The 27,500-nt window shown below is 48.8% G+C and overlaps 1 protein-coding gene across 11 annotated transcripts in view; it reads left to right on the forward strand.

The window, feature by feature from the left end:
• Positions 1-27,500, forward strand: part of znf536 (zinc finger protein 536) — a 223,199-nt gene that overhangs the window by 97,280 nt on the left and 98,419 nt on the right. For 4 of the 11 annotated variants that reach the window (XM_026177512.1, XM_026177499.1, XM_026177491.1 and 1 more), the window contains one exon: positions 15,660-17,953. In XM_026177512.1, coding sequence (XP_026033297.1) covers positions 15,661-17,953 — 2,293 coding nt within the window. In that variant the 5' untranslated portion in view covers position 15,660. Of the gene's footprint in view, positions 1-4,196; positions 4,762-7,771; positions 7,877-9,746; positions 9,793-9,821; positions 10,116-11,151; positions 11,350-12,335; positions 12,358-15,659; positions 17,954-27,500 lie in introns of those variants that run through there. The other 7 variants (XM_026177503.1, XM_026177462.1, XM_026177482.1 and 4 more) reach the window with 7 other exon arrangements.

The raw sequence follows: 27,500 nt of genomic DNA on the forward strand, positions 1-27,500 counted from the left end.
CTGGAGCGCTTCCTCCTGCGCCAATCAGATAGCTTCACGTTCACAATCGTCAAAGTCAGCAATGTTTCCTCGTAGAAATACTAATCATGAACAGGGTCAAAGGTCAAGGCACTGTACAGCAAATAAATGCATTTTTTAAAAAGTTATTTAAAACATAAGAAGCAATAAAAAGTCACAAAAAGTGAATCAGAAAGCGCTCTGACATCACGGTCCACGCTGGTCCTCATCAGTGTGACGATGTTCCTCGGACCCTCGCGGGCTGAGCCGCTTCACTAAACCTCCACAGGACGGTCGGCGTGGTGTTCTCGAGTGGCTCTGTGGATCGGTCAGAGGCCCTCATCGTCACGCCTTCCTTTATGACGGATCACAGCGGCTTCCTGCGGGGGCTCAGGCCTTTGTTACCACCTCGTCTGCTTTCTCTCGACCTTTGACCCCGGCATAGACACTTTCTCCATTCTCAGGTCCTTTATCTGAACGTCTCCTGCTGCTCCCCTTTATCTCCTGCCACGTCGCTCTGAACATCGCGGCGTGCTGAGATGAAAAATCACAGTCCGAACCTGCGATCCCACAAAAACACGTGTTTTAAACACCTTTCCATTATACGTCGCTCTGAAAGTTCAGCCTCAGTGTACTCTCCGGGTTGGATGGCGGCCTTCCCTCCTTCATTTTCTGGACGTGTCGTTCTTTTTAAAGCCATCATGAAAATTAACGATCCCAGAATATGCAGCAGGACGTTTGGCCCAGTTTCCGAGACGTGTCGCTTTTTGGTCATTCTGTAGAAATGGTGCCGTGTGTGTGTGTGTGTGTGCGCGTGTGTGTGTGTGTGTGCGCGCGCGTGTGTGTGTGTGTGTCTCCTGGGAGTTGGAGGGTATTTATAGTTGGTGGAATTGGCAGTGATTAAGGAAAGCAGTAAAGGTGGTTAATTCAACGTTTCCGATCACTTTTGTAATCTGGAGTCCGTCTCCTGGTGAGACCTGTGCAGAGGAAGTGGCAGGTACGCGAGCTGTAAGCCTCTTATGATTTGTCTCCATGCAGCGCAGACACAACACTGTGTCAGGCAGAGGTTTAGGCATGGTGCGGGCCTTCTTTAATTACCGGGGGGATTGCTAAGCAGATACGACCGCAGTCGGTGCTGGGTCAGTGGCGGCCTATGGGATTTTCTGCACACGGCGGCTTTAGCCAGGAAAAAACATACTGAAGAGAAGATGAGGAGCTTCAGCAGAGTGGAAGACAAAAGGATGGAGTTTAGAGAGCTGACTGATGGCCAGTAATTCATGCAGGGTCACAAGCATTTCTCCCAGTACTGGGAATATTCTGGATTATTCCCAATAAAACAGCCTGATCTGCTGCACATGATGCTTTAAAACATGGTTTTAGGCTGTTAATTAACAGAAGATCGTTGTTCAGAATTATAAGACAGAAACACGACACAGCGTCAAAGTGAAACTGAAGCCATTTTTATTTTTGTTGGTTCGGTCAGCTGTGATGACTTGTGTGTGTCCACTAGCGCTGACACAACATGTGTAATAGTCGCGATAGGAGCGTCACCAATATTCTGTTCAGAACATTTGTTTGCGAGGGGCAGCCAGTCAGAGGAAGGGTTTTCTAATGGGGGAGGGGCTAAAATAAGTGTCAGACAAAGTAGGATCATCTTGAGCCGTAAAAAAGGCGGACTGAACTTTGACTTCCTATTGTTTGGACATCATGTGGCGTTACTCCCTTGCACCTCGCTGCTCGCGCCCCCGGCTGCTCTCTCTGGAGCGCTGTGGTCTGTCACTCTGCCGAGAACACATTAGATTCGTCACCGAACAAATAAAGACGTGTCGAGCACAATCAAAACACTCCGAACCGCCGCGAGTTTCGGTGGGAGGAAGACATTTTTGCCTCGTTGTCACCAGCTGGAGTTTGGACGTACCACCGCAGGAGTTTCGGTGACAGCCTCGTGAAGGCTGCTTTGTTTTCCTAAGTCGTCTCGATTCCCTTTAATGAGCCATTATGGTCGTGTTTTGTCTCAGTCGTGTTCGTTGGCTGGCTGAGTTTCTGAGACGGCACGACAGAGGGGAAATGGGTAGGGGGCGGTGAGGAGGGGGTCTTCAAACCTCCCTGCAGTGTTTCAGGAAGGAGAACCTGGCCTCCCACTCAGCAACGGCGTGACCCCTCGATTAAACGTGTGGATGCTGAGCTTTAAGTCAGCGGCGAGAGAGCGGAAAACGTCTCGCTCCAGAATCAAAGCCTCAGCCGGGCTCTTCCTCCTCCGCTGTTATCTCATCAGCTTGCCTGGAGACGCCACGAGCTTCCTCCTTAAAGCACACAGAAGCTGTAATGCAGCGCGATGGAAAGTGATGGGATGTTGAAGGGTGGGGAGATTTGGGGGGAGTGGGGTGGCTAAGCAGACACTGTGACAACCCACCTGTCAGCAGGTACTCAGTCTAATTGGTAAACGAGGGCCGTGGGATAGGATCGGGGCCCCTTCCCTTCTCGCTGTCTGCTACTCTCCTCTGCTGCTTCTGACGAGCATTTGAAGTCGCCAGGCGGTTGTTGGAGCGATCTCTTTTCTTGTTTGAAAGGAGAAGAAAGGCCGCGTGAAGGAGGCGTGCAAACGGTAACCTGCTCGCAGCACCGGAGGTGGGTAGCCAAGCAGCGGACAGCTATGGATGGATTTCTCTTTCTCCTCTCTCAATGCCAATCCTCGCCATCAGGCTCTGTTTGCCCTCTAATGAAACATATTCATCTTCATCGGGTTCTCTCGTGGCTCTCAAACTCACTTTACAGCATAGTCAATTAAACCCTCAGGGTCCACTCTGTGCGTAAAAGGATATATAATGCTTTGACATTTCAGCGAGTCCACATTAGGCACACCCAGAGAGCCCTGCGCTTTGGGCTGGATGGGAAGGAGTCATAGCCGAGCCTGGAGGTAAAGCCAGTCAGAGGGATTGGGTCTCGTATAAGCTAGTTAGCTCTTTGGATTCAGTTACTTATGCTGATGTAATAGGGCAGTTGTAAGCTGATACTCGAGTCTCTCTGTGACCCCTACGCTGGCTCTTGTTCTCATATTAGGCTACCTAATATATACTAAGTTGTATATAGTGTAACGATAGACTAACTAATAAATAACTCAAATGGATGTAACTCGATAGAGGAGAGTATTAGTGATGTGGATCACCATTTAGACCACGTACATTTTCAGGATGTCCTCCTGGCTTAGGTCGGCGGGTCCCCGTTAGACGTCCGTGCGCTGGGAGGAAGTAGCGGGGTCGGCGGTGTAATGATGCAGAGCGAGGCTGCTCGCGGGCCTCCCGCTGCAGGGCTCAGTGCGCTCCTGGGCACGCTCTTCGTCCTGCATCCTTCATCCTCCTCGCCCTGTCATTGCCCCGAAGACACGCTCGCATGTGTGTGTGTATGTGTGAGGGAGAAACTGCACACTTGACTTGGTTTTCTCGGAGGCAGCTCTGTGCTCAGTGAGGTCAGTGAACGCAGCGGTTTTGATTGCACTCTTTTATTGTCGACTCATTTAGCATTTTAAGAGGCGACGCCTCAGATTTTCTTTCTTTTCGCTGCTGCTGACACTGAGCCTGTAAATAAATGACATGGAGGTAATCTCAAACCGCAGATTAAACAACAAAGAAGAGCGTGACTTACCTGAGGCGACCTGCTTTTGCACAAACCTCCTTAAAGTTGATCTATAACTAACTGAGCGACTCGACTGTGTCGCTCAGTTAGTTTCACCTATACCGTTTCCTGTCTCTATATCCGAAACCTTTCCGTGTCATTAACTGTGTTTTTCAATCATTCGAACACAAATAAAGGAGTTAACCCGGCTCACTGTTGATTTGGGCATTAGTGCAAATCTGTTAGCCATGGTTCATGGCGAAACATCGCGGCGTGCTGAGATGAAAAATCACAGTCCAAACCTGCGATCCCACAAAAACACGTGTTTTAAACACCTTTCCATTATACGCCGGTCGGCCTCTGCTCGAGGAGTGTGGAGGGGTGAATATGAATAAAACTGAATTGAATGGTTGACAGATTCCACCTGTCTGACGGTGCTTCACACGCAGCAGAGGAGCAAAGAGGACCCGGCGCTACCTGAGTCGCCCTGGATGATGGTTTTTGCAGTGCGCGTCACTCCGAGCAGCCGGAAATATAACAGAAACTCTGGGTTCAGATGCGCTCACGTGGTCTCAGGATGTTCCTTCTCAACGCCAAGGCTCTTCTCGTGTCGCATTCCTGCCGTTTAATTCGCAGCCGGCGTCTCAGATTTCCTTTTGAAAGACCGATAATGTGGCCGTACTTTGTCAGGGATACTAATGGAGGCTTTTTTATGTGGATCGTCGCCGGTTGATTAGGTTCCTGTCAATAGATTTGTGTGCGTGTGGCAGCAGAGGCGACAGGTGAAGCGCGTTTGGTATGCCCGGCCAGCGGCGCGTAGAACAACAGAGCCGGCCTTCTATTGTGTCGCGCAGCTCTGTAGGGGTTAACGCTGGCTCTGCAAACACACGCGTGCATTTCACATCATTGTTGTTATTTAGCAGCGACGAGCTACAACTCAAGAAAACGTCTGCGTGCTCTGATTTATTCATCCGGACGGCGGATTTACGCGGAGATGCTGAAAAGCGAGATCTTTTCTGCACGGAACAACGGGCGAATTTATTATTCATAAAAGCTAATGCATTGTTTCTGTTGCTTTATATGTCTTTTTTGTGCCGTCACCCTGCCACCCCCACCCCGTCGAGAGGGAGAGCTGAATTCTCGCAGGCAAAGGTTGGCAGTTAAATGTCTGTGTTGAAATGAGAAGTTTGAAAGACTATCTGTGCACATGTGTGTGTGCGTAAACTGATTTAAATCGCTCTTTGAGCCCTACAGAATGGCGCTTTAAATGTTAAATGGGGGTTGAAGCCTGCCTGAACTAATTTGTAGGGCTTTGCACCATGTTGACATTTAAATGTGATAAGAATAGCAAACTGTACCGCCGACCTATTTTGAAGATGCTTTCGGAATACATTCACATCAGCTGTGGCCTATAATTAATAAAAAAAGACAGGCCTCCCTTGCTCCAGATTTGATTATAATACAACCTTATAAACACACCAGGGATAGATGAGAGGAGACGAAGACGAGGAACTAGGGGAGGGAATGAAAGCGAAGAATAACAGGAATAAAAACAAGAGAAATGATGGAGGCAGGAATTAAGAGGGAGGTGGATTGCGAACACCTGGTCTTTGAGGCAGATTGCGTTGGCTGGCTGCTGTGCTATCACATTACTCTGATCCTGCCTCTCTTGTTTGTCAGAGAATTGAGAGAAAGAGAGGGAGAGTGGGTGGGGGCGGTGGGGTCTGCAAAATCAGCATGCAAATAACACCACATTGTTAACTTAATCAGATGCAGGGGGAGAAAATATGGAGAGGGATGGAAGGAGCGTGGAGGGGCAGAGGGGAGGAGGAGGGGGGCACTGCCGAGAGGTGAGGTAGAAAAAATGGGGGATGGAGGGAGAGGGCGGGGGTGGCAGAGGGCAGATTAGAACTACCCACAGCTCTGCCTCCCGCCACCGCTGCCCACAATCCAACGCCCGGGGCTGCTCCCCACTCTGTGTGTGTGTGCTGCTAAGCAGCTAGCCACTGGCTGCTATGCTAGCTGCCGTCAGACAGTTTGATCCATCGTCACCTGTGAAATCGCCCCACCCTCAGGAACACAAACACCCATGCTGACATCAGCAGGTCACCTGTGCAGGGTTCAGGTCCTACCTCTGCGTGTGGAATCTGCACCTGGTCCAGCCCGAACTTTAAGTTTGAATCTTGAAAGTAGAGATAGTGTCTGTCTCCTGGACTGGAAGCTGGTTCCACAGAAGAGGGGCCTGAAAACTGAGGCTCCGCCTCCCATTCTACTGTTAAATACTCCAGGAACAACACTTCGTTCCTGCATGTTGCTTCCCTTCATATGGACAGCAGGTTTCCATGGACGTTGTTTCCTGTTGAATCTGAATCGTTCACAGTCCAGAGATTCAGATTCACTCACGTTTGGTGAGAACATTTTTAGATCCACAGAAGTGCAGTCGCCTCGGTGGAAGTGTTTTAACTGGACATCAGCAGCGAGAAGGCTGTGTGTGTGTGTGTCTGTGTGTGCGTGCGTGTGTGTGTGTGTGTGTGTGTCTGTGTGTGTGTGCGTGCGTGTGTGTGTGTGTGTGTCTGTGTGTGTGTGCGTGCGTGTGTGTGTGTGTGTGTGTCTGTGTGTGTGTGTGTCTGTGTGTGCGTGCGTGCGTGTGTGTGTGTGTGTGTCTGTGTGTGTGCGTGCGTGTGTGTGTGTGTGTGTGTCTGTGTGTGTGTGTGTCTGTGTGTGTGTGTGTGTGTGTCTGTGTGTGCGTGTGTGTGTGTGTGTGTGTGTGTGTGTGTGTGTGTGTGTGTGTGTGTGTCTGTGTGTGTGTGTGTGTGTGTGTGTGTCTGTGTGTGCGTGTGTGTGTGTGTCTGTGTGTGCGTGTGTGTGTGTGTCTGTGTGTCTGTGTGTGCGTGTGTGTGTGTGTGTGTCTGTGTGTGCGTGTGTGTGTGTGTGTGTGTGTCTGTGTGTGTGTGTGTGTGTGTGTGTGTGTGTGTCTGTGTGTGCGTGTGTGTGTGTGTCTGTGTGTGTGTGTGTGTGTGTGTGTGTCTGTGTGTGCGTGTGTGTGTGTGTGTGTGTGTGTGTCTGTGTGTGCGTGTGTGTGTGTGTCTGTGTGTCTGTGTGTGCGTGTGTGTGTGTGTGTGTGTCTGTGTGTGTGTGTGTGTGTGTGTGTGTGTCTGTGTGTGCGTGTGTGTGTGTGTGTGTGTCTGTGTGTGTGTGTGTGTGTGTGTGTGTGTGTGTGTGTGTGTGTGTGTGTGTCTGTGTGCGTGCTGCAGTAAGTTTTAATAAAGGAAATGAATTCATACTGTTCATACTTTGTACTTCAGAGAGGTCATTTTTCATTACAAACATCCAGTGTCTTAATGAACTTAGCCCCCAACAGAGTGTGTGTGTGTGTGTGTGTGTGTGTGTGTGTGTGTGTGTGTGTGTGTGTTTTTAATGAGTGTGTGTAGCGTAGCCTTTGTTGTGGAAGATAAGTCGGTGACAGAGCTGAAGGTCAAGCAGGGCAGAGAAGAATGAGGAAAATGCAGCGTTGGCCGGGCAGACAGACTGACAGACGGCTCTGAGATGAAGCTCAGCTGTGGACAGATGCAAGGAATCATGGGAAACAGATACCTTCAAAGTCACACAACGCTGGTACTGTACGAAGGAGCGTTTTTCCTCGGTGCTGACGGACGTTATTCAGCCTTCAGTTCAAACGTCTGCCTGAACTGTGATGTGTCCGCAGCTCGCTCACGGCCACAGTGAACTCACCTGTGCGCTCGTGTACGTGTTGTCTTTGCTTGCGCTGAGAACCGTAAGCAGCTCTAGCGTCTGAAGTCAAACCATGTTTAGTTCCCGCCTCCCTGGACCGCAGAGACTGAGCTCGCTGTGTTCCTGTAAACGACACGAGAACGTCCGGTCTCTTCTCAGACGTGAAAACGTCCTGCGACTCGTTCACGTTGGAGCAGGACGGCGCAGAGATGTCACGTGACAAACATACTCCAGCTTCTGAGTTAAGTGCCGCTGTGCGGTCACGGCTGCTGCCTGTCTCCATCAAAGACCTGGATGTGTTTAATTATCGCCTTTACATCTGACCTTCTATTAATAATCCATCGATCGATAAGTCAAACTTCTCGAAATCTCTGAAAATCAACACTTTGATGTTCTCACGCACACACCTGGGTGCTCACAGTAAATGTGTGTGTTTTGTAGTCCGGTTCACAGAGAGGCCTGCAGGAGAAGAAGAAAAGAGCCTGGCTCCTCTGAGGTTTCACCAACTTCCTGCTTTAATCACAGCATCCTCTCAGTGAGTCACTGGCATCGATGCAAACGCTGCCTCACTGGCATCTCTCTTCCTCTTTGACTCTTTTTCTCTTTATCAGCCTTTCGCTGCTTTTATTTCCTTCTGTAAACCTTTTCATCCCCTCCCGCTCCCCCCGAACCCCATCTCTAATCTTAAGAGCAGTCAGCACTTTGTTTTTCTGATAACGTCTGATAGATAAACACGCTCTCTTATGTCCCCGGGGCCCTCCGCCCTCTCTCCCGAGAGCACACCCCTCTAAAGCACTTCCTCTGCTACAATTAGTCCGTAATAAATACACCCTGGCCTTAAAGCACACATGCACGCTGGCTCTCTGTCTCTGCTTTTATGTAAAGTGCCGCATTAGCTCTGCGCGCACATCTGAGCTAAAGGGAGAGAGAGCCGACGCCGAGCGCAGCGTTTTTTCTTCCTCGCCGGCCTCGGCGACAGCGCGTGAGAACAAAAGCAGTTATAAGGCCACTAAGAGATATTCGAACATATGCAGAGAATTGCAAGCATTTCCACTCGAGTCTCAGCTTCCTGATGGCTTTGATAAGATTAGTTTGCTTTCTTAAACAGGAAACGTGCTGCTTAAAGACAACAAGGCGACGCACAGCTGCACAATAACTTTCTTCTTCTCAGAAAGCCAAAGTTTTGCTTCCTCGGAGCCGACAAAGAAGAAGAGGAGAGACTTTATCAAAGTGATGGAATAAAGAGAGATTTAACACGGTCATATTAAAAAGACATGCAGCAGTTTCAATATTTAAAAATCCCATTTGCTTCGACAGAAGAGCTTTTTCATTGAAGAGCATATGGCAGCAGTACCTGTATCCATCCAGCCTCTCTCTTATCTCCCTCATAGACAGAGAAAGGGGGGGGGGCACTTTCAAACAGACATTCAGACATTGAAGAATCATTCAATTATCGGCAGCATGATGTAAAATAATTACCTGACTCGCTTCCTGTAATGAGTGCTGCTAATTAGCCATAGACTTTTGTTTCACTTGGAAAAAGAAAGAGAAAGTCCCAAACTCCCAGCGCAGAGAAGCTGTGAAACAGATATGTTGCATGTTGCGGTGGGTGCGTGCACGCTATAGGATGGGCCTGCCTCCCCGAGTCTGCACACGCAGCTCTCGGTAAACAGTCGAGAGTGCAGAAAAGATCCTTCTTCTCTTAATTAGCTGTGTAACAATTAAAGTCTCCTCTTAGTAAATTGAACCTTTGTCTCCCTCGCCTCCCTCGTTGGATTTCAGCACCTGTCACAACAACCCCTCCCTTTACCACCACCTCTATTACCTCCACAGCCACCCCCCCTCCGCTGGAGTCATTATGCAAAACTCCACCAGAAAGCGCCCAGCGTGAGTGGAAGAAAACAGCAATTATTTCTGATATTCTGTTATTTAGGCCGTATTGACATTCAGCGACTTTCTCTTTCTCTGCGTTTGCCTCGCCCTCGCCGCCGTCACCTGAAAATCACACAGAGCCTCGACGCCACTGACGATTAGTCTCAATCCCGAATCAGGCAGGTCATCGCCGCCGCGCCCCGCGGTGACCCACACATTCTCCCCGAGTGTGTGTGTGCAGCATTGAAATGCAGCACAGAGAGCAGCCAGTGATGTAAGCTGTGACAGATACACTGTGGTCATTGTCTCTCTGTCCTCTTTCTAACCATGCGTGAGCGCGCTACACTGCCATGTTTGTTGTCCGACACACGCACACACGCACACATGCACACACACACACACACACACCACACACACACACACACACACACACACACACACACACACACACACACACACACACACACACACACACACACACACACACACACACACACTGAACTGTGCCCTGGTTTTTCTGACTGATTTGACAGGAAGAAGAGCTCAGTCACCGGACACCGAGCAGGCCGCAGCACGCAGGTACATCACTGGACATTTTGAACCTCACCCACGCAGCTCTTTGCGTTTACACCTGTGCTCACATATGGAAGCCAACCACGGATCATAAACAGGAAAACTGTAGATACCAGAGATGTGCTTCATCAAAAAATGGTTACGCAAGAATATCAGAGAACACGAGGAAGAGGAGGATCGGGATATGATGGAATAATCGCAGAAGGAGCTGCGTGAGAGACACGGCGATCACGTCGAGTCAGAACCTGAAAAACAGCTTTCGAACTCGGCTGAATGTTCCCTCTGCTCCCTGCACGTTTGTGTTCAATAACTGCTCTGGTCACCCATAGGTTCGTTTCTTCCACCTGACCATGGCTGCTCGCACGCTGACCTCGTGGTTAGGAACCCCGGTCATGTTTAGTACGAAGGAAACTGGATCCACCTTAAAAACACGACATCCTGACTGAACCAGGACAAGGCGCACAGAGCCGTCTGATGCATGAGAACCATTTTCACATCATTTACTACATTTTCCTGTTTTGTGTCTCTGCTCGCCGGCCGTACCCTCCCGCTGCTTAGCGAGTGTTTGACACTGTTAATCCCGTGCTCATCGCTCGCCTTTGTTGGCTGCTGCAGGGGTCCAACCGTGCCGCTGTGACCTCTATTGTAGTGCGCTCAGGAGGGGAGAGGTGTTCACGCACACACACACAGACATCTGCAGGTCATCATCATCATAGTGGGAATAATACCAGGGATGGTTATCATAAAGGGAGGCTTTGAGCTCCCGGCCGTCTTGGGAAGATGATTTGGCCGGCCCGGAACAATGAACTGTGGGAATCCGCTTGTCCCACATTGATCTTCCTCCCATGGCATCCCCCGCAAGGCTGTCAGAGCGCCGGATGGATAAAAAGAGCCACAACATTTTTCTTTCTGTGCCTCCCGCTCCCTCCCGGTGTCTTTCTTTTCTCGCTGTCAGGAGGGCCCTCGCTGATCAGCGGGGATGAGCTGAAAGTTGAACTACCTGTTGACAGGACCTCTTAAACAGCCCTCAATGACATATTGTGCAGAGAGGGAGGGAGAGGCTCCTGTTCACTCAGTTTGTCACAGCTCTTGTGCTGTCTGTGCTGAAGTGGAGCCGGATCGTGTTAATCCACTCGTGTTCTTATGATTCTTTCAAGTTCAAGGAGCTCTGTGGAAAACTGCTGTATATTAGTGTAATGCCGAGCTGACTGGGATCGGTGTAAACGTCACGTTCTTTTTACGCAGACGTGTCTTTGTATTAAAAGCACCCGTCCTCTCGCGGGCTCCGGGTCCCGGCCCGCCAGCCTCGGGTGGAGCTGCGCTCGAATCTGGCAGGTGTTCTGCGACTGTTTCTGTGTGCAGTTGAGTGCGGAGTGTTTTTGCCTCATTACAGAAAGTAATAATGCGGTAAAGTCAAAGTGCGAGCGAGAGGAAGGAAAACAAGGCGGCTTTTTTATTGGATTAATTAGACGTCTCGCAAAGACCACCTGCAATAGAACAAAACACGAGCCGGGAACAAACTCATATGTGCAGCGCTCGAACCGAACCGTCTTTTGCCAAGAGGTAATTGATCTTTGAAAAGATGAGGAAGCTCTGTTTGTACTTTGAAAATACACTTAGAGCTTTTTAATGAACCCGACTGTCCCCGCCGCTCGCCTAATCGCCAAATATTTAGCACGTGAGGAACATATGGCCCACGTTGTCCCTCCGACATCAGAGCGCCGTCGCCGCGGCCCCTGCGTCTCGTTAACGATTCGGTGCAGATATGATTGAATTCGGCACATTGTGAATAATGATTGATTTGTTTAACGCAATGAATTTGTTCATTAGGACTTAATGAGGTATCGCATTGTGATTAGTCGATGGGTTTCGTGTCGATAAATGCCAAAATAACAAAGTAAAGTCCGACTAATGGCTTTTCGATCCCCCCCACCCTTCTCGTCTTAAATGTCAGCCAAAAGTTTTCTGACAAAACTCGAGCCTGACAGCAAATTCACCAAGAACGCTGTTTATTTGAATATGAATTCATAACAGGCGGCCATCCCTAATGCTGCGAGTGCCTTTCATATGCAATAATTTATATGGTTGCAATTAGAGAGGAGCACATTTAAATCCTGTATGCATTTATGATGCATGCTACCATTGATAAGAAAGAAATGAACTGAGCACATTTAAATGGTGACTGTAATATACTTCCATTGTGTCACAGATACCACTTATAATTAAGCTGAGGATTGAAGAGAAACCAAGTGAAATCAGTTTGTGTGAGCGTGCAGAGGATTCGCCGTGTTTGTGAGTGCACGTGGAGCCTCGCTGAATATTAAACCACAAACTATAAAGACAACAAGCGAACCGTCGTGAGAAAATGCTAAAGGAAGTCTTTGTGGTTTTAGAGGTATCGGAGGAGCCAATAGTTTTAATGAGGCAGCGTTGCAGCACATGCCAGGAAATGATAAGGTCGTACAGGTTAGAGAATAACGGCACATGTACTGTAAGAGCACAAAGCTGGCGTTCGTAACGGAGTCTGCGGCGAGGGACGGCGGGGCCCCGAGTCTTTCCCCAGGATGGCCGGTAAGAACCCGAGTTCTCCTGTGACAGCGTCGAGCTGCTCGGTTTGGTGAGAGCAGCGAGCTGCAGCGCACTCGCCGCGTCTTTTAGAGGGCACTCGCATGTCGAATTGTTGTCTGTAGTCAGAGGCTCGTGTTTGACTGGCTGCGTGTCTACGGCTCGTACACCGCCCTCCAATTCCCCGCGCGCGTGCTCGTGCGTGCGGATGTGAGCAGAGGGGGGATGTCACATAAGAAATGTCCTTTTTAATCAGGGGAAAAAATATAAAATGACTCGGGAGCAAGGCGAGCATATTAATGTGCCTCATTTGCATACGCTCGTCAGCCAGGATACGTTTATAAAAAACACAAACTGGATTCGTCAGTTCATTTCACATTATTCCATTGTCTATCTGCCTTTGTTATATGTTAAAGATAAAGGCAGAAATCAAATTGAAGAAAAGGGCAAGCTGCTATCTCCCCAAATGAGCAACAGCTCATCAGCCTAGTTTAAATCACAGATTTCTATTCCAAAAGGCAGCCGCTTCTGTAAAAAGGGCCCATTCAAATAAGGTCTCCTCCAATATATGCACGGCTGCTGATGGAAGATGGGGTGTCACATAAATACAATTTAAAACCACAAGTCGTTTAAAGCAGCCTAACAAAGTTTGATCCTTCCCAGCAGTAATTCTCCCACGCCGTGGGAGCGTGTGTGATAAAACTATATGGTGACAAATTAAAGGAAAAACACCAGCTTGTGTGAACAAGCTTAGCTTTAAAACAGACTGTACGTAAAGGATGGACACCGATCGGTTCCTGGTCTGAAAGAGTGTGACGTTTTGGTCACCATGGTTGATTAAATCTTTTTGTTTCCAAATTTAGACGAGAGGGTGGAACGGTCAGCTTTGTTTGCACAGTGTGTATGGGAGCATCAGGCCACGCCCATAATTATGCACGCTTAAATCTGGGTGATTTCTGAAGACACCCTCCCCCTGTGCAGGTGTCGTGAAGTTTGTGTATCAGGCTGTAAACATGGTTATTTGTGCTGCTTCAACACGGGGGTCTGTGGGGACTGACTCACTGCTGCCCCTGCTGGATGTCGGACGAACTGCAGGTCTTGGTTCATAATTCAGTCCTGTGGTTGATTAAAAGAAAATTAGATTTTTATTTCCAATTTGCTAAAAACAACTTTTTTTCATGCATGAACTGAAACGAAGGTAAAAAAAAAAGGCTTGATTATCCTAATTATTTGACAACCTCTGAACAAAGTAATATATTTATCGTAACTGTGATTGTATATCATAATTCACATCATTTAGCGCCTTATGTTCCAGTTATCAACGTGACGTGTGACCTTTAAATTCAACAGTATTGTGTTTTTAAGCATGTGCTTGAACGAACAAATACAGGAAAATATAGAGATTACATTTCTGTAGAATGATTTTAAGTGGAACAACAGCAAGACAAAGATTGCTTTGAAATGACAGCAGTGACAGGAAGTAGGTACATTTTCACAAAAAAATCAGGTTTGTGGTGCAGATCGGGCAGATCGTCACGGCAGGAAGGTGAGCGCTCAAAACGGACCCGGCACCGTCTCACAGCCTCTCAGCTGGACGGGTCACACGTTCAAGGTTTTCCCTTCATTTGTGGCCAGTCTGGAAATATTTCATTCAAGCACAAACTTTTTATTAGCAGGCTCCTAAAGTGATTTCTTTCAGCGTCACTCGGGTCAGATAAGATCTGTGACAGAGCACATCGAAGTGCTGTATGCAAGCCTGCAGAGCATAGCATAGCCATTATACTCTTAATGAATTCAGGCGCATTGCTTTACGATACTTGTGGGGGGAAATAAGGAGAATTCAAAGGGCAGCCCACAAGTGTCACATTCCTTTACACACAAGTGGAAAGTGGCCACAGTGTTTAATTCATGTCAGCGAGATAAGAATCCACCATCGGCAGTGTGTTGGAGGACTCTGCGGTACCAGAACAGGCAGCCCTTATGTCTGCTGACCTCCTACTGGGAGGGGAGGGGGGGGGGTTGAATGAACACTTAAGCCGAGCACGACGTGGTGTAGTGTGTGCTTCACAAACGTAGGTGGAGAAAGAGAAGAAGGATCCCAGTGTGGATGCCCTTTGCTCCTGTGAAGAGTACGCTGAGCTTCCTAACATGTCACCTAGTGCCACTCCTTCACGCCGCCTCGCCTCGAAAGCGCTTTTTGATGATTATAATGCTACATTAAAGTCCAGTGGCTGCCGCTGTTACCAGGCAGCGTGCTAATCAGCTTAATGAGATATCATACAATATTTTGTTGACCTAAGCAGAACCACACTTATTGTTTTGCAGGTTTGACCCCTGCAAGCAGCCATAGCTGCTTATACCTCTCCATCTGGAGAACAGATGGATGTGCATTAAAAGCACTGTTGTTTATTTATTTTTTACTTATGCATTCGCCGATGTTACACATACGGAATGAAAACACATTTAATGGCGTTACAACGCGGTGTGAAAACTGTGACATATTTCACCCAAAAGCCAGCAGAACAAAGAGCGGGCTGTTCACAGAGCAGTGTCGGTGTATCCACAGCATCTTCATGTTGTTTCCACCGTCCTGGAAACTGTGAAGAGCGCAGACAGCAAAGAGCAAAGCGATTCACATCAAATGTAATACGGCTCTTTAATGGAATATTGTGCCAAGACAAGTGTCGTGGCACCGAGATAAGAATGTTGTGTTTACTGGAGTAACCCCTTGGTTTTAAGTGCTATTGTTAATATCATAATTGTAGTATTGCCGTGGCTTCCCGGCAATGCAGTTGCTCCATTTCATTAAGGCGTGTAATTGGAGGAATTCTGATAGGATGGGCACAAGTAGCTTAATTATACACTGCTCACTGTGTTTACAGAGTAATTATTCCATCCAAAACGGCTTTACAATTTGAAAAAGTTCTGAGTCGCAGCATCCCCGCAGGCCTTCGGCGCTGACAGTTCACACTGGTGTTTTTATTTCACTAGGGCACCTATCCTGCTCCTCTCCAGCCCCACACTCATCCTTGGAGTGTCTTTACATGATTTTCAGTTCAAAACAAAAATCCTTTTTTATCTGATCCTGTGTCTCTATGACATCACAGAGATCCAAGAGCAGAAAAACTGAGTGTTTAGAGCATTACTTGTTGATAACGTGTACATACACCTGAAATATGACACAACTGGCATCCACATTTCCAGACACGTGGTTGGATGAACGCCCACACACTATCGTTGAATGTCTGTAAAATATTAAAATACGTCAAAAATGTTTCTAATACGTTTTTATTTTTCTGTTTCTTCAGGATGGAGGACTCTAGTTTATGTCTTGGTGTATCGTCAGTAGTGCCTGACGCTGAAGCCCACCTGAGCAATGCTGTTCTAAACGGCCGTTACCCAATCAGTCAAAAGCTTCACCAGCTCACTGCCCAGTTAGGACACGCCTTTCCCGACCTGCACCGCCCACAGCAGATTCCCGAAGAGAAGGCGGCCACGCCGTTGGATGAGAAGACACACCACGCAGCCCTGGCCAGTCAACCAATCAGCAGCCAGATGGCTCTACTAGCCAATCAGCTCAATCGAGACATAGACGCAGGGGCACTGAGTGGGTTAAACGGGCGTGTCGACCTGCAGCAGTTTCTCAATGGGCAGAACTTGGGCATCATGTCCCAGATGAATGATATCGAAGACGATGCTCGCAAGAACAGGAAGTACCCGTGCCCACTGTGTGGCAAGCGCTTCCGTTTCAACAGCATCCTGTCTCTGCACATGCGCACACACACGGGAGAGAAGCCATTCAAGTGCCCCTACTGTGACCACAGAGCGGCTCAAAAGGGCAACCTGAAGATCCATCTCCGCACCCACAAACTGGGGAACCTGGGAAAAGGCCGTGGCCGAGTTCGAGAAGAGAACCGGCTGCTGCACGAGCTCGAGGAGAGGGCCATCCTGAGAGACAAGCAGATGAGAGGGAGTGGCAGTCTCCTCCAGACCGCTCAGACGCCACATCTGGGCCCCAACAGCAGCTCAAACACCCATCAACAGCAGTTAGGGTCAACCTGCGCCCCCACCCATTCCTCCGGGCTCGCCACTCCAGACACAGTTTCTCAGCCGTCTTCCTCACCCAAGCCGGCCGGCGCTCAGGACGACCAGTCTCTGAACCCTACTGTGGGCTTCCGCTGCACCTTCTGCAAAGGGAAGTTCAAGAAGCGCGAGGAGCTGGACCGTCACATCCGCATTCTCCACAAGCCCTACAAATGCACTCTGTGCGAGTTCGCCGCCTCCCACGAAGAAGAGCTGATAAGCCATGTGGAGAAGGCCCACATCACAGCTGAGACCACGCAGGGCCAGGGTTCTGGTGGCTCCGGGGGCATGCAGATGGCCACCGAGTTTCGCTGCGAGGTCTGCGGCCAGGTGTTCAGCCAAGCCTGGTTCCTCAAGGGCCACATGAGAAAGCACAAGGAGTCCTTTGAACACTGCTGCCAAATCTGTGGCCGTCGCTTTAAGGAACCCTGGTTCCTCAAGAACCACATGAAGGTGCATCTGAACAAGCTGGCCATCAAGAACAAGCCACCCCAGCCCAGTGAGCAGGACATGGCCGCCGTCAACAGCATGAGCAATCTGGCTCAGGAAGCCCATGCCAACCTTTATTCCCGCTACATCTCCTGTCTTCAGGGAGGCTTCCTTTCACCAGACAAGCAGGGCCTCAGCGAGCAGCACCAGATGTTGGCTAAAGCGGGGATAGCCATGAAGGAAAAGGAGATGTTAGGAAAGCTGCTTGGACCTATGGCAGGTGCAATAGGCCACGGGCTAGGTGAAAACGAGAAGCGCTCACTCCTTGGCTGTCTCAACCTCGTTCCACCGCTCAAGTCGAGCTGCATGGAGCGCCTCCAGGCGGCTGCAAAGGTGGCAGAGATGGACTCGATCAATAGCTACCAAGCCTGGCAGATAATGGCTCGTGGAATGGCTATGGACAGGGCTTTCATGCCCAAGGATCAGCAGCAGCAGCACCATATAACTCCGGGGCAGGAAGATGAGATGGCTGGTGCGGGCTCCTTGGCTTCCTTCTCAAAGGAGAAACAAGACTACTCCTTGATTGCTTCCGGTGATAGCTCCAAGCAGAAGCAGCTCTCCGAGGCCCTGCAGGGATCCAAGGCTTCCAGTGGAGCAGTGATGTCCATGAAGGAGGATGGAAGAGGCTTTGACGGTCACCGTGATCTCATGTCCCACCACGGTAGTGCTGAGGCTCCTGGAGCCCTGGCTGGCTTGGGAAGCCCAAACATTGACTACAGCCTCTCTGGCCTGTCCGGCCTGAAGGAGAAGCCTTCAGAGTGCCCAGACTGCGGACGTGTCTTCAGAACCTACCATCAAATGGTCGTCCACTCGCGAATCCACGGTAAAGACAGGCGAGGCATTGACGAGGCACTTCAGCAAGGACTGGATGAACGCCGTGGATCGGCCAGTGACCCCGAGTCCCAGTCCATCAGCCGCTCCACCACTCCCGGTTCATCCAATGTGACAGAGGAGAGTGGCGTTGGCGGGGGACATTCCCAGACAGGAAGCATCCAGGACGACAGCCCCCATCCCTCCTCACCATCTTCAGGTAGGAGAACTACTTACTGAATCAACTAGAAGGCAGTGGAGCGAGCGTCCTCCATGTCTACCAGAGAAAGTGATGTAGATCTTTTCCTGTGATCCGCCTTTCCGTGAAATTTGATTTCTGTTCTAGTCAAATCTTTTAAACACATAAACAGCAGTGATCCTCAGCTTTTATTAAAGGAAGAAGACCTCGAGTGATGTTTGCTTTGGGTTTTTTAAGGCGGATCAAATGTAAAAAAACGTTGAGAAGAGATGCAGAGTCACATACAACACGACCTGTTCGTGCCTCCAGTCTCAAACTTATGCAGAGGGTGTAGTTCCCTCTGAGACCACATGGGATGCTCTGTTTGCTTACCTAATCTTAACCTTTAAGCTATCGTTAACCTAATCTTTGATGCTTTACATCATAGGTGTCAAACTCTGGCCCGCAGGCCAAATTTGGCCCGCAGCCTAATTACACTTGGCCCGTGAAGCCATACCAAATTACTGTCAGAGCTGGCCTACTGGTATTATACAGCTAATATATATATTGTTTAGTATTAAGCTTTGCTTGTTCCATATTCAGTTTTTCAGCAAAACGTGTTTGAGTCCAAAAGATTCATTCTCATATCTGGAGGAATAAATATATTTCAATAAATATTAACGTCAGGCCGCGACTGTGTTCCTGTTTCGAATTTTGGCCCACTGTGTATTTGAGTTTGACACCCCTGCTTTACATGATGGGCACATGTTTTTATATATAAAAACAGCTGATGAATAGCAAAGCAAAGTGTGTTCTCATCGTTGACTGAGAAACTAAGTCGACACTCACCGTGACCGTAGTTTGTGAAATAAGCACCTGAGCAGGCCCCAGAGGAGTCGCCCCCCTCAGAGTGTTAGAAGGCAAAGCAGGATGCTATGTCCATCTTTGTGTACAGTCTGTGTTAACGCTGGGCCGCTGCTCACTGTTTGACTTTCATTGAACTAGCGGTGCACGCGGCACATAGAGTCAGCTTTGCTCTGTTGTTTCTGCCATTAAGACTCCAGAGAACGCCATCGTGCCCGTTTGCGGGTTAGCAGTCTGTTTCCCGGGAGTGCGGGGACGAGCTCGTCTTAAGCACAGCGATTAATAAATGTCTTTAATAAACACGGCGGAGATGAGCGAACCCCTCCCCTTCCCCCACCCAGCCAACGCAGGCCGGCCGGGGCTAGATAAGTGTATGTTTAGTGGGATTAAGGGAGGCTCATTGCTAATGATTACACAAGTTTTTAAAGGTAACTTTTGGTTGCTCCTCAGGGCGCTACGCTGGCGTTAAGAAGCGCGTGCAGTAATTAGGTCACGAATACGCGATAATCAGTCGGTTTAAGCTAAACAAGACACTAATTAAAGATATACATATAAAGCAGGTCAAAAACATTAGCGAGCTTCATTTGCAGAAGCAAGGATGTGCTTTTAAGTCTTTTGAGAGAAAATATAAATATATATAAATATAAATCAGAGTGGCTTAGCTTAAGGCTGTAAGCAACTTAATTCCACCAGTGGAGACGAAATTGTTTATTTATTCACAGAGGCATGAAGTCCTTATCGTGCCCGTGTAGTGTGATGGGTTTGAACATGGGACAGGCTATGTTTATTTTAATCTAAGAAATAATAACAGACAACCCCCCACCCCAATTAGGAATTAATGAAAATGAGAGTGAGATAAAAACCTATTTTCTTTATAGAGACTATTAAACATAACACTTCTCAACAGGGTGGGGGTGTAGCGGATGTAATTATCTTCTGAATTTTAATGCTGGAAGTTTCTCCCCCTCTCTCTCCGTCCCTGCGTCTCTTTTGACTGGAGCACTTTGAATCTGACGAGTACAGCTTGTGGCATTTCAGCAACTTCAGAGGTACTGTACGCAAAATGAATAAATGCACAAATTCAAATAATAAAACTCGCCGTATTTACCGCCAAATGGTAGCGGAGAACAAAGGGTCGCATTAGATTTAGATGAGTGGTTAAATCTGGCCCTGGGGGCACCACCTTTGGAGGATTAAAGACAGAAACGTACGTAGAAAAACAAATTAAAATAGTGCGCGTTGCTGCGTGTGCGCCGCTCAGTCGCAGCGCAGCACGGCCGGGTTTGAAGCCGTGCAGAGGAAGTACGCAGACTGTGATGTGGACGGATGGAGTTTTTATGTGAAATTGAGAAGGAAACAGACTTGACATTGAAAGTGCTTTAACAGAGCCTCTTTTGCCACTTCCTGTTTTTTAATAAGAAGGAGCAGCAAACTTGACTCGTCGTTGTTCACAACTTACACAATATGAATCACGTTTGGAGCTCGGGGACTCTCAAATTAGAAGCTTTGATGTGTGAGAAAAATGTGTCTGAGTCTCATGTGGAGAAAGGTGTCATGCTTCTCCGCTGCATGCGTGTGTGCGGGGTTGCTTTGTTGCGTGTGTGCACATATCACTCTCGAAGAGTGAACAGGATGCCGTACTGTACCATTGTGTTAATATCTGAGGTTTAAAAGCAGAGCTCGTGATTCTCTGTCGGCGTGTACCTGCGAGCATGTGTGCGTGCTCGCCTTCTACCCCGCCACCTACCCGCAGCAATTTAGAGTTAAACTTAAATTATAGTAATCAACAATAACATCTCAACTGTGAAAGAAGGTCAGCTCTGGCACTTTTGTCTTTGAGACGGCACTTGTTTAAAAGCAGTGCGTGCAGTGTGGAAGAAAAAGAGCAGAAAAACAAAAGCCTTTGTCAGAGATGTCCTTTAAAGACCTTCCTTATTAAACGCAGCTCTGCGGCACACCTTGAGCATCTTCCTTATTGAATATTTTTGAAAGAAACAAAGAGGTAATTACATATATGCCCATCACCATCCTTTTTTTTACACTTTTTTGTTTGGTTATCCTCGCGCCGACTTCCCCGTATTGTTTGCTGTGTGGGGAGGAAACGGCGTGCAGTAATCACGTTAGGAAGCCTCAGCAACAGGTAGCGCTGCCACGAGGACCCGGTGCCACGAAGGCACCGCTGCCTCCTCTTTCTCCCCTCTCTTCCACACAAATAAACCGGCGTTGCACGATGGCGTCGCTGAATGCGTAGAAAATTGGCTTTGCTGCGTGCTTGTAAGGCCTAAAGCTGCACGAGTCCTCTGCAACCATCCCGCTACCCTGAAACCCAGCTCCTGGCTCTAAAAGCACCGTGCATGCTCCCTCTGGCTCTTTCTTTCTCCTTCTCGCTCTCTGGAGAATCCCCCGCGTCTTCATTTTCTTCCTTGCGTTTTAACATGGCAGGGATTAGCCGGCATATCCCTGGTCTTACCACGGCTCAAACAAGCAGGCAAAATGCTCGCTCCATACAAATTGAAATTGGATTTGCCAACTTGACGCCTTAGGTTATAAAGCGTGGATATTCATCTAATTGCGACAGTACAATGGGGGCGTAATTACACGTGCAGACAAACTGTTAGAGTGTAATTACTGTGCCATTAAAACAGGAATAAAGTCGAGCTGAACAAGATCCAGACCACTGTGGATGTAGCTAGCTGACATTAGAGAGGAATGTCTCCTTCGCTGACTTCCATGGAGATCGAGCTCCAGGTCCTCGGGTGTTCTGACCGCGTACGCTGTCCGTCATCTTCAGCTGCCTTTGCGACAAAACTCGAAAACTATTTCAAATTTCCCCAGTTTTCTGTAAAACATGGTGTCGGGGCGAGCAAACTGCACCATGTGACCCCCTAAAATAAAGAACGATGCATTTGCTGTCATCACGACTGCACACTTGGGTTTGGAAGCAGTCGTGAAGCCTGGACTGAGCATGCTCAGTGTTGCTGCCAGAGCTGAAGATGCGCTTGTCAGTTTGTGAAGGATTAACTGACAGCGTACAAATAAATAAAGAATTAAAAATAAAGAATAAAAACACGACACGAGCTGCCGTCTGTTTACTGTGAAGTCCTATTTTCCCTCCAGTGTCAGTGAAGCAGCGACGTGAGGTCTAAAGTCAAACGTGACGTGTTTACAGTGAAACTCGACGCGTCTGCCCTCGAACTGAAACTGAAAACCAAAGAAAGTAAAAATGCACGAATGATACAAACTGCGAGCAGCTGGTTTCCTCTGGCGCTGGTAAATTACAGTCAGGCCTCCCTGTTTTTTATTAGCTGGTTTTCCTCGCTTGTGTAACGTAAACAGACGTCGCGGCGACTGCGAGGAGCACCGGCACAGTAAAGGTGAACTCCTCCTCACCTCATTTGGCCGGCAGGTGTCGGCAGGGTGGTGCTGGTGGATTCGGGGATCGGGTTTGGCACCCTCTGTGGAGTAATCTGGCCCTGCACGCAGAATCGTTAAAAACAGGCGCTTTGAATCGAGGCCAGCCCTCGGTGAAAGATAATATATGTGTGTAAAAGTATGCGCATTAAAAAATAATGAATTACGGCTCTTTCCCCCGTTCCTTCGCCTGTGCGGATGACTTTGTCTTTGTAATTGACATCCGCTCCTCGCACTATTCTTCTTCGCTCTATAATCAGAGAAGTCGTGGTTACAAAACCTGAGCTTTCTGCCCCCCGCTCATTTGAAGAAGTCTGGCCTGTCATATCTGTATTTTTTATGTGTCACCAAACTTAAATAGACAGTCATTGTGTTACAGGCACATTCATTCCCTGAGCTGTATTTTTGTACAGTAGGTCAGGACTCTGGTGTCTGCTAAATGATAAAAGTTCTATTCAAACGCACTAATTGTCAGTGTGCTGCTCTGATTGACATGTCTCGGATAAATGCAGACTTAGTATTTTTGTACACGCTTGCACAATATAAAAGGCCAATTTATTTCTCTGTTCTTCTTTCTCATTTGATTTCTTTCTTCCTTTTCTCCTGCTCTCTGCCTCTCTGCCCTACCCCGTCTCTCAGACTCAATTTGTAAATATTACCACGGCAGGAATTAGCCCGGGCCTTTTTTAAGACAAATTTCAGTCGTATTCCAACGACGGAGGCTCCTCGGCATTCCTGGGTGGCTATCGGCGTCTAGCCTCGTCCTTATGAAACATTTATCGGCCCGTTTTATGTCTTAATGATCACGTTAGGATTCCCCGCTCGGTTACGAAGCCGGGACGGCGATGCCGAAGGAGAGGAGATGAAAAAATGACAGAGGGGGAGATGACAGGGCATCACAGTCCTCGGTAAACAGCGGCACATTATGCCATCCACTCGTTTCAACTCCAAATCTGTGCCAGAACACAGCTTACCTCTGCACACACACACACACACCCTCTGTCTTCCCCATTTCTGTTTTATGTTTTTATAATTAAAACATAATATTTATCTTTCCACAACAGAAGGCTGCCTTACACTGTCAGGTAGACTGTTTGCATATTAATATTCTTAATACATCAACAAGCTATCTTCTCCGGTGTCACTGCTAAAAGTGAGCGGCGACCGAGGAGCTGACTCACAAACGGCGCTCTCTACTCCACCAGTGCAGCAGGAGGAGGACGCCTTAAAAAGAGGAGAGAAGAAGAAGAAAAGGAAGCAACAAAGACATAAATTAACATCACAGTCACAACTTGTGCTGCCGGTGGAGCGTGTTTACTTAGTCTCAGCATTAAGATGCACATACAAATGCACAGATCCCCGCTAAATAAGCGCTCCCTCCTCCTCCGGGCGCGGCGACACTGGCTAAAAGTTTCTCTCTTGGATTGTGTATGTGTGTGCTTAACGGCGGGATGGGGGGCGGCTGAGGGTGAACGCCAAGTTCCTTTTCTCCCCGTCTGGTGACAGCTGTCTGACTCCGTCAATGCGGGATTCCTGTGAAATGAGGCAGGGCTCTCTCGGTCGGGGAATGCAAATGACGGCGGCGGACGATGGCGTTGCCGGTTTGAGCGCAAACGACCTGCGCCGGCCTTGCGATGCCGGGATCTTTTTATTTCTTTCCCGTTCCTCCCTCGCTTCATCATTCTCTAATTTTTCCCGCCCCTCCTCGTCTTCCTCCCCCTCCCCTCTCAATCTCCTCCTCTTAACCCCAGTGACAGGTCACATAAAAAGCCTTTTGTGTCAGCATCAGGGCGCTGACATGAGAGCAGAAGGCTACATGAAAAATGTTCTTTTTTCCCTTAGCTGTTGCTATCTCGTCATCGTGAAGAGGAGAGCGAGGCAGGGAAACGAGCGAGGAGCCAAAAGTGAGAGAGAGGAATTAAGTCCAGGGATTAAGATCTCTGAGCTGGGTTTTTTCCGTCCTCTCCCCCTGCCACATTCCAATTGTTCTTAAAATATTTGGCAATGTCAATTAGTAAGTGAGCAGAGCTAGCTGATGAACACAATTTTCCAGGCGACTGAGCACCCTATTGTTGTGGAGCGAACAGCAGATTTCTGAGGTCATTATCATTCCCTGTTAGCCGTGCCCAGCTGCTCTCCTCTTGGCTCCAGCCAAACTCTGCTCTCCTCTCTCCTTTTCCCCCCTCGCTCTTATACATCATCTTTCCCCTCCCTCTTCCACCCCGCACCCCCGCCTCCGCCCGGCCTGCGCCGTGTTCGGGGCTGGTTGGTAGCGAGGCAGCAACAGGGGGCCTTCAACAAGAGGAGGGAGGGGAGGGGGGCGAGGACGAGGAGTGCGAACACGAGAGGGAGCGCGGGGGGAAAACAGCTCGGTGACATAAGATTGAAGAAACCTGAGCGAGCTTTTCAGGAATAAAGCGCTTCATTTTCTCCCGTCGCCTTGACCTCCGTCCCAAATGCAAAAACGTGCATTTTTTCGTGACCTCAGAGTGGAAGAAACACGGCGCCGATTTCAGATTAAAACCGAGAAAACCAAAGAGAAACACCTGCCCGCCGCTGCAGTTTGATTCAAAAGAACCGGCTTCTCTTTCATTCTGCACAAAGCATCCAGGTATCTGCATCTAAACATCCAACGGCGTCTTTCTGTTTTGTTTTTAAGAAAAATGATGAAAGACGCCTTTGTACAAAAGTACGAAAACAAAAAAACTGCAGAGAAGGAAGGAAATCAAAAATCTCTCACTTGTTTCTGCTTTCCACTCGTACATCCTAATGTGTTCCCAGAGGCCTATTCACCCTCCCCTTCTTCCTCCACCCTACTGTACCCCCCCCCCCCCCCCCCCCACTTCCTCCACCACCCACCCACGGCTGCTCTCCCTCCCCTCAGAGCTCCCCTCGCACCGACGTCTTTGCAGATTTACACCAGAGCAGGAAAAAAAATCAGGGTTAAGAGCGCTCCACACCTGTGAGGATCTTATGATTTAATAAACTCTTCTAAACTTTTGTTAATTTAAACAGCTAAAAAAAATGAATGTAAGAGAATTAAAAAAAGAATAAATGAAGGTTGGTGGAGGGATACCTGCTCTGCGGTCAGTCCCACCTGTCGGTTATCTCCGTCCTCCAACCTGTAGAAAGTTTGCATAGTTAACACTGCGTTAGCTATCCTCTGTGTGTGTGTGTGCTGCAAAAAGAGAGGAGGAGGAGAAGAAGAGAAAGAGTGAGAGTGAAAAAGGGTGAGCGGCATCAAAGCGTTGCTCTCAGCTGCAGCTGCCAAGCTTCCTCGTCCCCAGTTAGCAGCCATCCAGCTGTCAGGCTGCGCGAAGAGGAAGAGAGGGGGGAAATCTCTCACCAGCCATATGGTCCCCGGTTCTGTCAGAGACACTCCACGCTCCGTGGGCAAATGGCAAACTCATATATCTAATCAACACTCTTAATATCCAGACCTGAGACCGAGGATATTTTCAGAGCGTTGCCTTTCGGCGGCGGCGGGGATGTGACCTGGCACTCTGGGTTTATTGTTGCAGGAAACACTCGTGGAAAAACCAACCCGGCCCAGTGGCCCCGAGCACGCTGGCTCACGCTGATGTAAGAAAAAAACAATCGCACAAAGGCAGGACAGGAATATTAATTCTTTAAAAAATAGTTTTCTGTAGTAGCCGCCGCTTTAAGGAGCGGCGTAGCTTTAAGGCACCATTACTCCATCAACAGGAAGCAGCAGTGGGACTACTTTCAGTGGATTCATACATCCAGCAGGTGAAACAGAACCTGGTTCTGCCGGAGGTTTCTTCCTGTTCAAAGGGAGTTTTTCTTTCCCACTGTCACCAAAGTGCTTGCTCTCAGGGAGTCGTCTGATTGTTGGGCTTCTCTGCATTGCTGACGGTATAGAGCACGCTGAGGTGACTGCTGTGTGAGCTTTTATTTAGCCTCCTTTTGTGTTATTTTCTTATATCCTGGTTACATTTTTGAACTCGACCTCGTCACAGCATGAATGCCCGTTACACGCTGCTCTGTGACACCGACGTGCGCACCGGATAGGCTCGAACCCTCCTTTCAGTGCAGGAGGAGCTGTTAGCGTTAGCATGGCTCGGCCCAAGAGAATGGGCTCGAATGTGGCTTTGTGCTGTCTGTTAGCGGGATGCTACACCTGCTCGTCTAATCCTGGCAGGCCTCCGCCTCCAGTCTCTCCGGCTGCAGAGTAACACGTGCCTTATGGCGTAACAAGCCACACTGAATCACGACGAGGTTTGTTGGTATTACAGTGACATCGCTGTGTAAAGCTTGGAAACAACCGTCGCCCCTGCCTCGCCGGGACGGGGAAGTGCGAATCCCTCCCCAGCTGCAGAAAACAGCTTTGAGTGTGCGAGGAGGAAGCATGCAGCAGCGAGTGATGTATATACAGAGAGAGTGACGTGAGGCGGAGCAGCAGAGAGAGATTTAAATAGAAATCAGGAGATTTGGATCGAGGGGGGGGGGGTCCAAGTCCCACAAATCTTTGCTCAACCCAACAACCTGAAGCAGAGGCCATTAAAGCAGAGAGCCGAGATATCAGCTGAGATGGATACGGTGGCAGCGATGGTTTGGAGGGATGGTAACTTTAATGGCCCCACTGGGTTTTTAATGAGTGTTGTGCCCCAAACAAAATGAGCTAATTAGTGTTATCATCCATATATCAGACCTACACACACACACTGCTGTGCATGCTCTGGCACTCGCAGCCTTTTCCATGAACTTACTAACATCTCAGATTCACTCCTTTCTCTCTGATTTGTGTCGCCAGTCACACCTCGTCCTCCTGCAAACACCCCGCCCCCTCCCCGAGCGCCGGGGTCGTGCCCTGTTTGCGAGGGGAGCGATTATGTCTACACTGGTTTAAAATCGCGATAACAATACCACGAGCGGGCGTTTGGGGACACGGAGAAAGAGGTGCTCGGGCCAGTATCCCGGCATTTGGAGCCCCCGTTACCTGCGCCGGCGTAAGCCGTGTGTTTGTCACGCCATCGCCTCCGGTTGACCACGCTGCCCCACCAGCCCCCCGCTTTATTTCTCTTGCGCTAAGCCTATTATAAAATCAATAAACAATTGAGCTTTTTTCCAGTCCTTTTAAATCTTTTTCTCCTCTATCCTCTGAGATGAAGGGGAAGCATGCAGGCGGCAGAGCGAGGGGCGGGGGCACAGAATCAGTAACCCCTTCCTTCCTGACCCTCGCACACGTCATTTGCACTTAAACGCAGCGTGGGAAATGCGCAGGTGAGGCCTCACGTGACCGTGGCTCTGACCGCTCCGTCGTCTCTCCTCTCAGTTACACGGAGCTGCCGCC

The sequence above is a fragment of the Astatotilapia calliptera genome, chromosome 1 (assembly GCF_900246225.1).
Source record: "Astatotilapia calliptera chromosome 1, fAstCal1.2, whole genome shotgun sequence".
NCBI classification, from domain to species: Eukaryota; Metazoa; Chordata; class Actinopteri; order Cichliformes; family Cichlidae; genus Astatotilapia; species Astatotilapia calliptera.